The 12,331-nt window shown below is 42.5% G+C and overlaps 7 protein-coding genes across 7 annotated transcripts; 1 reads left to right on the top strand and 6 right to left on the bottom strand.

Annotated features, from left to right (window-relative positions):
• Positions 1-55: 55 nt before the first annotated feature.
• On the bottom strand, positions 56-717 carry FA14DRAFT_52080 (uncharacterized protein). The gene has a single exon (XM_025502464.1). It carries the CDS (start codon positions 570-572, stop codon positions 141-143), a length of 432 nt encoding a protein of 143 aa, XP_025356431.1. The 5' UTR covers positions 573-717; the 3' UTR covers positions 56-140.
• On the bottom strand, positions 717-1,269 carry FA14DRAFT_52074 (uncharacterized protein). The gene has a single exon (XM_025502463.1). It carries the CDS (start codon positions 1,180-1,182, stop codon positions 862-864), a length of 321 nt encoding a protein of 106 aa, XP_025356430.1. The 5' UTR covers positions 1,183-1,269; the 3' UTR covers positions 717-861.
• Positions 1,270-1,370: 101 nt separating this feature from the next.
• On the bottom strand, positions 1,371-4,624 carry FA14DRAFT_160989 (putative SPT16-general chromatin factor). Its single transcript, XM_025498923.1, has one exon. The coding sequence runs from the start codon at positions 4,550-4,552 to the stop codon at positions 1,439-1,441; it is 3,114 nt and encodes a 1,037-aa protein (XP_025356429.1). The 5' UTR covers positions 4,553-4,624; the 3' UTR covers positions 1,371-1,438.
• Positions 4,625-5,201: 577 nt separating this feature from the next.
• Positions 5,202-5,741, bottom strand: FA14DRAFT_160988 (uncharacterized protein). Its single transcript, XM_025498922.1, has one exon. It carries the CDS (start codon positions 5,688-5,690, stop codon positions 5,295-5,297), a length of 396 nt encoding a protein of 131 aa, XP_025356428.1. The 5' UTR covers positions 5,691-5,741; the 3' UTR covers positions 5,202-5,294.
• A 206-nt stretch (positions 5,742-5,947) lies between these two features.
• Positions 5,948-7,032, top strand: FA14DRAFT_172701 (uncharacterized protein). Its single transcript, XM_025500425.1, has 2 exons — positions 5,948-6,258; positions 6,352-7,032. Exons 1-2 carry the CDS (start codon positions 6,029-6,031, stop codon positions 6,659-6,661), a joined length of 540 nt encoding a protein of 179 aa, XP_025356427.1. The 5' UTR covers positions 5,948-6,028; the 3' UTR covers positions 6,662-7,032.
• Positions 7,033-7,464: 432 nt separating this feature from the next.
• On the bottom strand, positions 7,465-8,607 carry FA14DRAFT_116209 (cysteine proteinase; the record flags this gene model as incomplete). Its single annotated transcript, XM_025496161.1, has 2 exons — positions 7,465-8,354; positions 8,403-8,607. Coding segments are annotated over 2 exons (1,095 nt in total), but the record flags the coding sequence as incomplete, so codon positions are not given.
• A 1,990-nt stretch (positions 8,608-10,597) lies between these two features.
• Positions 10,598-12,259, bottom strand: FA14DRAFT_51995 (uncharacterized protein). Its single transcript, XM_025502462.1, has one exon. The coding sequence runs from the start codon at positions 12,219-12,221 to the stop codon at positions 10,656-10,658; it is 1,566 nt and encodes a 521-aa protein (XP_025356425.1). The 5' UTR covers positions 12,222-12,259; the 3' UTR covers positions 10,598-10,655.
• Positions 12,260-12,331: the final 72 nt, after the last annotated feature.

Genomic DNA, 12,331 nt, shown 5'->3' with positions numbered 1-12,331 from the left:
ATTAACGATCAGTGCAGGTACCTGTTTTGGTAAAGAAGTAATCAATCTTGGAGGTTCAACGCCGACAGGTCCTTTGACTGTGAGGGTGTGAAAATAGAGTGTCAATTGGATTTGTTTTTCCTACACATTGAATACTGCGTTTACTCACATGACATTTGTTGAAATAGAGAAGGAACGATGTGATTGTTTTTACATGGAGGTTCACTTGCCACACTACGAACGATTGTTGTAGGAGGAGAATCGACCAAACGACCTGCAGAATCGGTTAGACGTACGATCACATTCTGATTGCTGGGCAAATCTATACGCCAAAGATATGAGCCTGTTTCTGCATCTAAATTGCTAAACCTTCTCGCTGGTTCTACATTGAGCGTACTTTGATTTGTCAATGTGAAAACCGATATGTTAGCAGTTGGACCGATTGCATTGTTCCATTGAATTTGAATAGGCATACATGTCGAAAGAGAAGGCGGAAGAAAGAGTTGCATTTGACCTTGTGGCGCAGCAATGCATCCTGTATTGAGAAAGAACAAGAGAAGCGAAATAATAAAGATGCGTACTGTGATCGTCATCTTATCGCCTCATATACTATTGTGATTTGGAGATCCTCCCCGTGGAATGGTTGGTAGCAGTGAAAGATGCTTTGCTACAAGGCTTGCCCAAATTGCGAGAGATAGGAGGCGGAAACCGTTGAATAGCTGGCTGACTGAAAAAGAGCCGGCTCGTATTTCTTCCGTAGAAGTAGGGGTATCCCTGTCAAATGACACTTGAGCTCCTAATCACACGATTCATTACTAGAAGACGGTGCCGCAGGAAAGAGCGGAAGGCGCAAGATATTTCGTGAGCATTTTGCGTGTGGGTTTAATGAGCACGAGCAATTTGATTGCCACCCTTCTTTGCAGAATACTTTGGGCTTGCTTCAATCGAATAATCAATATAAGGCGGAGGAGTGTCATCGGTGACGACTACATCTTCCGTAAATGCACTTTGGTTTGCTTTTGCCAATAAGCGTGCTTCTCTTTTGGTGATTCGTTTGCCACCTTTTTTATTGAGTGGTCTCCATAAAGTATCGTGTTCCAATATTGTATCATAGCCATGCTTCTTTGCCTGACGTTTATTATACTGCCTTACTCCTACGTGAATGGCTCCGCCTACGACAAAGATGAGTACTGCGATCACCATATTTGATAGAATATTTTTGTGAATGGTAGATGTAAAGGTACTACTGAGAAGGAGGTCCAACCTTGATTAGGCCTCCACAAGTTTGTATCACTTATTTAATCAAAATTGACTGTGTCAGCATGTCACTTTAGCGTGTAGTAGCATCACCTTTAAATGCAAACACTGACGCTGCAGCCTAATGCGTTGGGTCGTTTTTCACTCCATGGCTATTAAGGTGATACAGAAATGACAATTGAAAACTAAGGAATTTACAATCTCAACGACGTTTACCGCCTCCTTTTTTACGTCCTTTGCGATCTTCATCACTACTGGCATCATCGCGCTTTTTGTCATCAGCTCTCTTTGCTTTACGTTCAAGTTCATCCCAATCTTCTCCTTCACTTTCATCTTCATCGAAATCACTTCCGCTTCCTTCATCCGATTCTTCGTCAAAGTCACTCTCTTCATCTTCGCTACTTTCATCATCGAAAACGTCTGATTCGCCAACTTCATTGCCGAAATCACTTCCGCTTGCCGATGCATCTTCGTCATTATCTTCAGAATCACTTTCTGTCGATAAGAAGCTCCATCCACCATCTTCAAAGAATCCGTATGGATCTTGTTTGATTTGTGTTAAGATTTGAGGCCAATTCAAGTTGACAGGTCCTTCAGAAACGCAAATATCGCAAGAATCCAAGTACTCTTTAATGGCGTCCAAATTCTTTACATCGATCGAATTGATGTGAACTGGTGCTTGTGAGAAATCGCTATTAATGATCACCATGTCGAAATTCTTCAGTCCATAAGAAACACGTTCCAAATGAACAATCTCGATCTCTGAAAGTGTTGTAACAAAGAATGGTGGATCAGTCAAGTGAACCAAGCATTCAGTTGTCGGTTGCAAAAGAACATTGTTACGATGCGGTACACCGTTGAATCCCAATTCGCGGAAAGGAGTGTCGACGGTCAAACGACCTTCAGAAGCGTCAGAAATCTTACTTGCAAAGCTCTTGAATTCTTTGTTCAAGATGTGTCTTTGCCTTCTTTCTTCTTGTTCTAGTTCGATTTCGTCTTCATCTCCTCCTCTGTATTTTCTTTTACGGTTACCGGTTTCATCGAATTGAACGTCACTGGCTTCTCGGTAGAATTGCACATCCTTTGTCTTCTTCTTTCCAACCATGATAGGTGCTTTGAGATGCACATGAATGAGCACGATCAATTCATTGTCGCAAGGCTGGTAAAACAGATGTTTGACATTGTTGAAAAGAACGTCAATCTTCTGATCTGGGCGGATAGGTGATGCAAATCTGAGACCGTTTTGATGAATTTCAAGTCCACCGGGCACACGTTTGCCTTCCAATGCAGGACGTGGGAAGACATCGGATAATGTCTGTACACGACCTTTGTTGAGAACGATTTTATCTTGCTCTACAACATCTGCCAATTCCTTCTTTTCAGCTTCTTCTTTTGTTTTCAATTTCTTCAATTCAGAAATATCATGATAAAGTTCGCTAAAGTGAGAAGTCTCACTGGATCGGAATGACATTGATCGAACAAATGTCGCATCTGGATTCTCGAATGGGACATCTTCCTTCTTCCCGGCAATCTGTCCAGGTGCGATAAAGTTGAATCGAAGGTAAGTGTAATCGCCCTCATCGCTTTTGGAAACATTTTTGAGAGTGTTGATGTGGAATGGCACTGAGAATCCGTAAATGGGCAGGAAGATCGTTTGAGCTTTGTGATCAATAAAGATGCGCAAATCTGCAGTCTTATTAGGGACCATATGATCCTTCTTATAACTTTCAAACTTCTTGAAAGTCTTTCCGCGCTCTTCCGATCCTTCACCATCTTGATCAGCGAATCGGCTAAGGCCATCCTCTTGCTTCTGTATAGCGAGTTCTTTTTGATGTTTTGCAAATTTGTCAGCTGAATTTGTGTCCATCGCATCAGTGCGAGTTCGATTTCGTAGCACTTTGCCGCCTGCCTCTAAACCATCAACATGTGCCTGCTTCTTCTTCGTCGATGACTTGGCATCTGCTTTCTCGTCCTCATCACTGTCATCTTTCAAAAAGATCGATTCACTTGCTGCTGCAACGCGATCTGTCAGGAAAACGGCAGCACCATTGGTCACTCGCACGGTGTCAATCACAAGAAGAGAGTACTTTTTGCCGGGGTGTGCAGGATCGTCTAGACCGTCAAAGCCAACGACAAGGTTGAACACCATATCTTGTTTGATCTTGCGGGTATTCTTGGGCCAAAGGACAAATGTGCTGTCGCGAAATTCCAAGCCTGTTGCAAAACCAATGTTCTTTGTAAGGTGATCGACCAAGCTGGAATTCTTTGCTCGCAGTGATTCCACAGCCTGATCATAGACTGATTTACATGTCTCACCAGCTCGCAAGAACTTTTCTGCGATCTCGTGCTGTAGTTCAATGAGCGTTGTGTAAGTCTTTTGTTGGGTTTTGTGTGGGTCGATCAACCAGGTACGTCCGATGTTGCTGCAATAACTTTTGTACTTCAATCCCATACTGGCAAGGATTACTCCTCCACCATTGGCACCCTCTAATCGGTTTGAATTCGACTGCGCTGAAGTGCGTAAATCGTACACACCGCCTGATTGAATGATTGGGGTATAACACCAATCTGCAAGACTCAAATCAGCAGACTCCAAGTTTCGTACCTTCTTCCATAGAGCCTTGTCTTCCAATTTGTCTTCAACTCTTGCAGCCAGCTTTTCATGGGAGACCTTTTTGTCATCATCCAGGGTCGTTGACATTTCATCGACGAAATATTTGGACATGATACCACTGGACATTCTAGAGGCAGTCTTTAAGTATTTCTGCTCTTCTTCATCTTTCGAAGCCCAAATTGCGCTGAAAGCTGCACCTACATCGACCTCTTCCAGGCCTTCTTTGGCTCTGGCCTCCTCCAGTGCTGCTTTCCATTCATCTGCTACTTTTCCGATTTGTGTTTCTTTGGTGAAACTGCCGATTCGCTTTCCTTGGTCTGTAATCTTTTTTATAACATCGTTCCAAATTGCTTTGTTTTCATCATCATTTTTTGATCTTTTCAAGATTTCAACTTTGATACCTTCTTTGTTGGATACGAAAGGCTCAAGATATTTTGCTTTAGTGGCGCTTGTGACAAAGATGATGCTCTCCTTCGTAAAGACGATCAAAGTGGAAGGGAATTCGTATCCGAGCAACCATGTATGCAGTGAAAGTGTTTTTGAGTATGTAACTTCTTCATTCTGTCCACCCATAAGGACAGAAACTGCATCGCATCGATTTAATCGTTCATCCTCCGGTGATCCTGCATCCTTGAAACTTGCCAAGATTGATGAAGCACGTTTGAAGAATGCTTTTGAGTCTATTTTGATCTCTTCTGCCATCTTGAGCGATCAGTCCAGCAGACAAGTGACGATGGCAAAAAAAAGGAAGAAAAGATTGAGTGTGAATGCACGTCCTTCGTTTGCTGTTGTTGCTCTTTAATTCAAAGACGCGCTCACTTTTTCTCACTCACCCGTACACTCAGAGCGTGCATTGAACGCGAGGTGTCACTCAGCACTCAAAGGGCTCAGAGGTCGCGTAGATTCATACGCGTGCGCTCTACGCGTAAGCAAAACAACATAATCGAGGTTGGCCGTGGACTACACCTACAGACACTACTACCATGGTCATCTTCACTGTTTTAAGAACTCTCAATAAACTTGTAACGTCTATCTAGCTCATCGATTTGATGGATTTATCATCATTAGAACCTTAAAGTAAGCTTTAACTATTATCATTCCCTGTAATTTGATTTATAGTCACCTTCATCAGTCACGGTACTCACTCAACAGAGATTACGTAATGCGATACCAAGCCTTCTTGGCGTGACTTAAAAATCTTTCTTTCGCGTTCGGAAATAAAAATGTGTATAACTCTTGCCGGCCATGTGCATATGTGTGCCGATTGACTGACAAACTATTCGGATTTATGATTGATCGTTAAGCCCGCAATGTCTATTATTGAGAGCCAAATAATTATTATAATATTACCGTATGGATATTCATTGATAGCTTTTTGTTAAACTGGCAATCAAAGATATATGATAAGATATTAATTTATAAGATATAGCATTTCCTAGAGCATCTACCTAGCAGCCACCTTCAACTTCTTCTGACAAGGTAAAGGCGGGAAGGAATGTTTGATGCAGTTTTTCGCTTGAGTTAGTCCAATAAACATACACAAGCACGTACATACAAAGACGCGAAAGAAAAAAAGAATACAAACGCCAATACAACTTCCCAACACTGTTTTAACGCCATTCCCGCTAAATCTATCCGTTCTAGGGGTTGCCTTTTGCTTGATCGACAACCGCGGGCGCGGCGCATGTGGTAAGCGTAAGACAAAATCATGGACGGCACGCACAGAATCTCTTACTGTGCGCGCAAACACACGGCGAATAGAACCAGTTTCCCAAAAATGGTACTCTGGTCTATCGAATGCGTTTTTACACTTGTTGTTGGACAAGCTGTAGCCCTGCATCGTAACCCTGACTGAGAACAGGCCTCTGTCTCTCTCGAATGCAAGAGAAAGTCATGCTACATGTTTTATTCTTTTATCCAATAGCGCGCCGGCGCATATATTCCGTCTAATGTCTTTCCACTTTTTGTTTTGTTTTGCATGAATGTAAATACGCAACTTATCAGTCAACACACTGTGTGTACGTACCTATGTATAACGTCTGATTATCCAAGTCTGTTAAAAAGAATTTGATTCTCGTTCCTATCTTTCATCGTCATCCCATCAAACACATCCCATCTCTTCCTAATACCCCTTTTACCCAACCCATCGACCCCCCTCTCTTATCAATTAAATTCAAGATGAAGTTCGCATTCAGCTCAGCCCTTTTGTTGGCCACTTTGACCGCCGTCTTGGCACAAGATTCATCAAGTGCAGCACCATCTTCTTCCTCTTCAGCCGCACCCGCTTCTTCATCCATGATGTCTTCTCAATCTTCAAGCGGTGGTGATGCTCAAGCAACATCTCGTCCTACTTGCACTTTGGTCAGCGGAAACCCCAAAAATCAACCATTCGGATGCATTGAAGGAGCGTGAGTATTGAGAAAAACAACAACAACAACATTGTTGATCTTTCATTCAGTTTATCGATTCTAACTCTTTCTCTTTTTTCTTCTTTCTTTCAGTTCCACCGTCACACCTCCTTACAACTCTGAATCTTTGCAAAGCTTCTTGATCGGTGGATACAACCCCGGTGTAGAAGGTCACTTTGTCTCTTCAGTCGCTTCAAACTTTGCAAACAGCGTTACAAAATTGTATCCAACTTTGACAGAATCTTACGGAGCAATCGTCACCCAATACGTCAACGCTCTCGAACAATCAATTTCTGATTACAAGCCTGACTCTGCTCCTGCTAACCTCAACGTTCCATCCAAGTTGGGCGCTGCCGCTTTGGTTGCCGCTGCCGTTGTTGCCGGTGGTGCTTTTGTTCTTTAAACATACAAACAAAACAAAACAAACAAATTAACCCACACATCATCATCAACTTGTTGTTCTCTTTTCGTTCTGCTGTACGTGTACATGTTTCTCGCGTGACTGTCGTTCAAACAAAACGCTATGTTTATCATCAACTATCATCCTTTTTTTTAAATAATTGCAGTTGATCATCATCTTTCTCATCTGGAAAACTGATCATACTTTTCGTCTTTATAACCGTATATAGAATTTTAAATACATTACCTACTCTCATTTGACAAAATTCACATGGCTGTTTTGCTCAAAAGAGAATTGCATAAGATCATATTGTTGTTGTTGATGAGGAATATATGAATGCTGAAGAAATGATAAAGGTTGTACAATGGATGATTAACAAACACAATTGCAAAAGGAATGATTGAATGCAAGAAAAAAGAAAAGAGTGGAATGGAATAAGTAAAATACGGAAAGCGTTAGCATCATTTTGCAACGCCCGCTTTCTTTTGTGCAGTTCTAGAAGCACCTGGAACAACCGGTGGCGGACCTGCCATTGCTGCTTCTGCCATTCTTCGAACAGAAATTGGCGGTAATGTGTTATCGACTGCTTGATTTGTTGAGGCAGCTTTATGTGCTTTTCCGTTTTGCGGCCCTGTACGATCGTCTTGTTTGCCCACGATTGCATCTTCGCGAACATAGAATAAGAGGTAGGCAGAACCACCATCGTTAAACGTGAGACTTTGACTATTTGCTGATAAATGACCTTTATTGGACATTCTAGGAGAAGACATAACCGGACTTGAGCTTGCGCCGGTTCCGTTTGGCAGATGTGATGCTTTAGCTTGTGGCGTTGATGCGATCGACCAGGTTGTATCATCGATATGAATCCATTCGCTACGGTCTTGACGCAAGACATCAACAGTGTAATGTCCTCCGCTTGCAAATCGACCGTGATGATAAACAACGCCAAAGAGCTTGTAACGACGTTGTGCTTCTCCACGCCGAGCGGGGCTAATGACACTTTCGGAAATCTCCAAACTAGATCCATATCCTAACACTTTTGAACTCTTTTGTACCCCTCCTACGTCGTCATAATAAAATCTCTTCAAATGAAGAACCAGGATAGGAGGAAGTGTTTCGATGAACACTTGCTTGGTAGCATCCACCAGCGTTCGCGTTGAAGACAATACACCCGAAATCGTTTCCGGTCTGGTAAGGTTCTCCAAAGCCTCTTCCACCGTGGAAACATGCGAAGGCTGGATATCCAGTTGCAAAGGTTGATAAGGCTCGAGTGTTACACTGTCCTTTGAACCCGGCGTCCTTAGCACACTTCTCAACTTTCCTCCAAAGATGCGTGTGATAGGAGAATGAGAGGTAGAGGTCGTTCTTGTGAAACTAGTCTTACCCTTTTGTCCAACCTCAAGCCATCCATCTCCTTCGCTTGGACTGACTGGACGATTTACCACCCTCTCTTCCTCTTCTTCAAGTCCTCCATTGGTTTGCTCGGCCACTTGACCTTCTTTGTCAGTCTTGCCTTGTGCCTTTCGCTCTCTTGCTTCAGCTTTTTGAATCGTACTTTGTAATTCTTCGTGCAGAGTATCAAGGATGAAGCCAAGGAATTCTTCCGCATCTTCTTGATGTCCTCTTCTCATTGTGTCAAAGCGCTTATTCAACTTCATCGCTTCATACAATTGTTCAGGAACAAATGGTTCAGAAGCTGCTTGAATATCACGTAAAGCATCAACGGCCAAAGAAGGTGATTCACCGAAATTCTTTTGCACTTCCGCAGGTATGATTTTAAATTCGGATAAGAATTGAATCACAGCTTCCATCAGAGGGGTGCTGTTGTGCAAATCGTGCGGAACAGTTTGTCCTAATACACGAAATAAGTTGTAGAATGGCGCACAGTAGACCAAAGTTTGCAAGATTGCGTTTGCGAAGCACAAATTACCTTTGTTGATCATTCCGCGAGGATAAGTGAGCGGTGCAGTGAATTGGGTCTCAGCCTCGCCGATAAGAGTTGCAAGGCTTACGGGTGCACTGTTGCCTTTTCCACCTTTGCCTTTTCGTGAAGGATTTAAAGGACTGGAAGCCGATCGATTGTGGGTGTGTTGTTTTGCTTTTTCCGTTGGTTCCGTTCCGTTGATACTCTCTGAAAATATAGCAGATCCGCTCAAAGGCACGGCTGGTCCCATTCGTGTTGCCAGATCTGCCCATGATCGTGGCTTTGTCCATGCTGCAGCCGTCCTTCTTATGGGAGCAGGAGAACTGCTGGCGCTCATACTATTATTTGCCGTGCTTTCCGGATCTACAATCAGACTGCTTTCTGGTGTAGCCAGAACTGGAAGTGGGCCTGTACTTGAAGTAGGAGATGAGAATGAAGCGCTTTCAGAGTTGGATCTTGTTGTGGTATTTTGGTGTGGTAGACTTCCGTTTGCCATGCTGCTTTGTCCTCCAAGCGAACCTCTCCTTATATAATCTGTCGAAGTACTACTCATAGTTGATGTTCTGGTTAGATTATTCTGCCGCCGTCTAAATCTGTCTTGATCAAAGACCACTTTTGGATCAGGCTTGCATCGATCGGATAATGTCACCTTTGGGGCTGCATTGGGATCAGGTCGTATCGAAGAAACGCCTAATGAGGTCAGCTTGAGTGTATTCTCCAGCAGTATTGGTGATTCAGAAAGTTCATCATATGTATGCAGTCTTGCGTGGTTCCTTTGCGAAGAAGAATTTGACACAGCACGTTGAGTTTGATAAGGAGATCTTGTGGACGAAGCTTGACGAAATGGAGAAGATGTAGAAGGGGATCCTTGATTGCGTTGTGAGAATGTAAGACCAGGACTCAGTATTGAAGGTGCATCTAGGCTCCAACTTTGAATTGCTGCAGGTAAATTTGCTCTTTGCGAAAGCAAGACAGGAGGTATTGATGCTGAGTTTTGTGTTGCTGTTGAAGAGGATGGTATTGATGGTCCTCCAGCATGATTGTTGTATGTTAATGAATCGTCTGTATTTATTGATAGGCTTGCTTGAGAGGCAGCCATCTTGCCAATTGGTATGGTTGGAGATCCACAGCTGTGATGATGAGACTTATATTCCTGTGGACCTCTGTTGAGATGTTGGTTGGGCGAAATAAGTCCTTGAGATTCGTAATGACTTCAAGAGTTGAGTACAAAGGCTGGAATGTTGAATGTTATTATCAATGTCGTCCGCCACTAGAGGAACGGCTGCGGTCAATTATCGAGAGTGACTTTTGTGTGACTTTTCGTGCCAACTTGTATAATAACTCTGTGAACTTGCTCCAATGTTTGAATTCCTGCTAATGATCTTCAATAAAGCCTGAAAAGTTCCAAATTGCGTCGTAATCCCAATCGATGTTACCTCACGCGAGCAAAAGAAGAATGGAGAGAATGAATGTTCGGTCGGTCTAGCGTTTTAAAGATGATTATTATCCAGTGAGCTGTTGTTGTTTGTTGCACAAGGGCCTGTTCCCAGGCTTATGCTCTCTGTAGGCTTAAACGCGAAAATGTTGTTTCTTTTGCGCGGCGCCGCTAAAGCATTTTTGTTGTGCTGCTGCTGCGCGCTTATGTACGGTAGTGCATCATTGTTGTCTGAAGATTAAAAGACTAGCTCATGATTATATAAATTCATGTTCCATAAATTCGGTCACTTCTAGAAGAGACATCTTTTCATGATGTATTATCGGGAATACGGTTTCTAAGGGCAACATCCCATGAGACAAGTCTGTACGACATTTCATAAACAGCTCTGTGAGAATCTTGTTCCGTAGTGGGTTATAATTAAGATCCGTCACAAATAAAATAATTGAAATATTTTTAGGATAATATGATTTTAATATTATTTAGAAAAAGGCTTTTCATCATAAATGCAAAACAGCTTACAACTTATTGCATATATGTATGACGTAAATACCAAACTGATAATATATAAAAAAGAATTCATTGGATAAACTTATAGTACAGGGCATTGACGTAGCTAAAGTGGATTGGTGCATAACTCAAGATGTTGAAGGCAGTGCATACGATGGCGGCGGAAGACCTCCGTTGGCAGTCAATTCTATCCACTTTTCTGCCGTACATCGACGATCTTGATGAGATATACTGTTAGTTTCTGTTGTGGCGGTAGTTCGACTCTTTAGTGCCGACAATAACCAGTTTGTTGAAGCTTGAGTCTCTTTTGGTGTTTCTTGTACGATCATCGATTGTGGATGAGGGTCATGATAGGTAAGTATACCTCCTTCACTCCTTTCTTCCCGTGCTTCGTATGGATGTGATTTGAAGCAAGCGCACCAATAGCATGGTAATTGCGAATAAGGATCTGTTAAGTAGATTGAACGAACGATGTATGGCATAGACGTTTTCACTTCAAATATTTCTCGTTCATCGTCTTTCTGAAATTGTAAAATCATGTTAAGCATATGAAACACTCTCACGGGACTGCAAGGATGATTTACCGTTGACTGACACCTCGTCTTTGCACAAACCGGTAATTGAACATCCCAGCCGAGCGACCATGGTCCATCTGGATTAGACAGATTATGTTCAGCATGGCTTGACTCAGCAGTGGACTGACTATAAAGAGCCTTCTCCGCTCGAATATCTGTATTATTTGCTCTTTGAGCTGCAGCTATCAGATCTTGTCCAAATTTCGTGTTCGACTGCAAGGGCAATAAAGTCTCTTCCTTTTCTCCCATCGCGAGTAGATTCCATGAACGTCGAACGACAGTAGGAGAAGTAACACTTGCAGAAGTAACTTCCGTTTGTTCCGTAAGTGAGATTCTGATAGACTTCACCCAAACATTCTTGCTTGTCTGTTTGTTAACTTTAGCCAGACATATTTGTAAGGGTACATATCCTCCGGTGGTTGATACATTTGTCATACAAGTCCACTTCCAGTGCAAACATTCTTGCCAATCACCCTCAAAGGTATGCATTCTTCCGATATGAGAAGTTTCTTCCTCTCTATGATTCGGATTGGCAGCGTCGTATACTACTCGAACATCTTTATTAACCGCACTCTTTGCAATGGTGTTCCCTTCACCTTCTCCGCCATATACCGTGGCAGAAACCTGATAATCCACTCTACCGAATTCTGTATCGATTGTTGGTGGTAAATTTGATGGAACAGAAATCGAGAAAGGTGCTGTATAGGAGTACGGAAAGAGATCTCTATCATTCTGTTGTTCAATTGGTAAAATCAGGTTGATGGATTGATCATGAAGCCTCAATTCTTCTTCACGTGCGACGCCATTCTCCCAATTCATACTGCGTGATTTGCCAATGAAAGATACTTGAATTCGCTTAAGCTGGTCAAGACTCTTTTTTGATTCAACCCTAACCACTCCACGTAATTGACATGATCCGATCTGATCAAGTGTGGACGATGAAGTACTGGCATATGCACTCCAACTTGGTGGCTTTCTTAGGAATATCAACGGTTCCACCAAGTCCACATGGACAACAGGTTTATTGAACCCTAACATCTTGGTCATCAGCTCAGAAGAGAAATGATGACGATTAGAATAAGATAAGAACACTCTCCCGCCAAATTCATAGCAACCCATAAAAGGCTCAGCAATTGTGAGAAGGCGCTAAATATCATGAAATGACAATGGAGAGAATTGAGTGATTTTCCGCCTTTATTGTTTGTTACCGGCTTTATTTCTATCTTATC

Source organism: Meira miltonrushii, assembly GCF_003144205.1.
Source record: "Meira miltonrushii strain MCA 3882 unplaced genomic scaffold FA14scaffold_2, whole genome shotgun sequence".
Taxonomy (NCBI): Eukaryota; Fungi; Basidiomycota; class Exobasidiomycetes; order Exobasidiales; family Brachybasidiaceae; genus Meira; species Meira miltonrushii.
The sequence above is the reverse complement of the archived record's forward strand: the minus strand, read 5'-3'. Positions and strand labels throughout refer to the sequence as shown.

Excerpts from the sequence above, each read along its gene's own strand:
- FA14DRAFT_160989 (XM_025498923.1), bottom strand. The coding sequence starts at position 4,552 with ATGGCAGAAGAGATCAAAATAGACTCAAAAGCATTCTTCAAACGTGCT.
- FA14DRAFT_52074 (XM_025502463.1), bottom strand. The coding sequence starts at position 1,182 with ATGGTGATCGCAGTACTCATCTTTGTCGTAGGCGGAGCCATTCACGTA.
- FA14DRAFT_172701 (XM_025500425.1), top strand. The coding sequence starts at position 6,029 with ATGAAGTTCGCATTCAGCTCAGCCCTTTTGTTGGCCACTTTGACCGCC. Across the intron at positions 6,259-6,351 it reads TTCGGATGCATTGAAGGAGC|TTCCACCGTCACACCTCCTT; the intron begins GTGAGTATTGAG and ends TCTTTCTTTCAG.
- FA14DRAFT_52080 (XM_025502464.1), bottom strand. The coding sequence starts at position 572 with ATGACGATCACAGTACGCATCTTTATTATTTCGCTTCTCTTGTTCTTT.
- FA14DRAFT_160988 (XM_025498922.1), bottom strand. The coding sequence starts at position 5,690 with ATGCAGGGCTACAGCTTGTCCAACAACAAGTGTAAAAACGCATTCGAT.
- FA14DRAFT_51995 (XM_025502462.1), bottom strand. The coding sequence starts at position 12,221 with ATGGGTTGCTATGAATTTGGCGGGAGAGTGTTCTTATCTTATTCTAAT.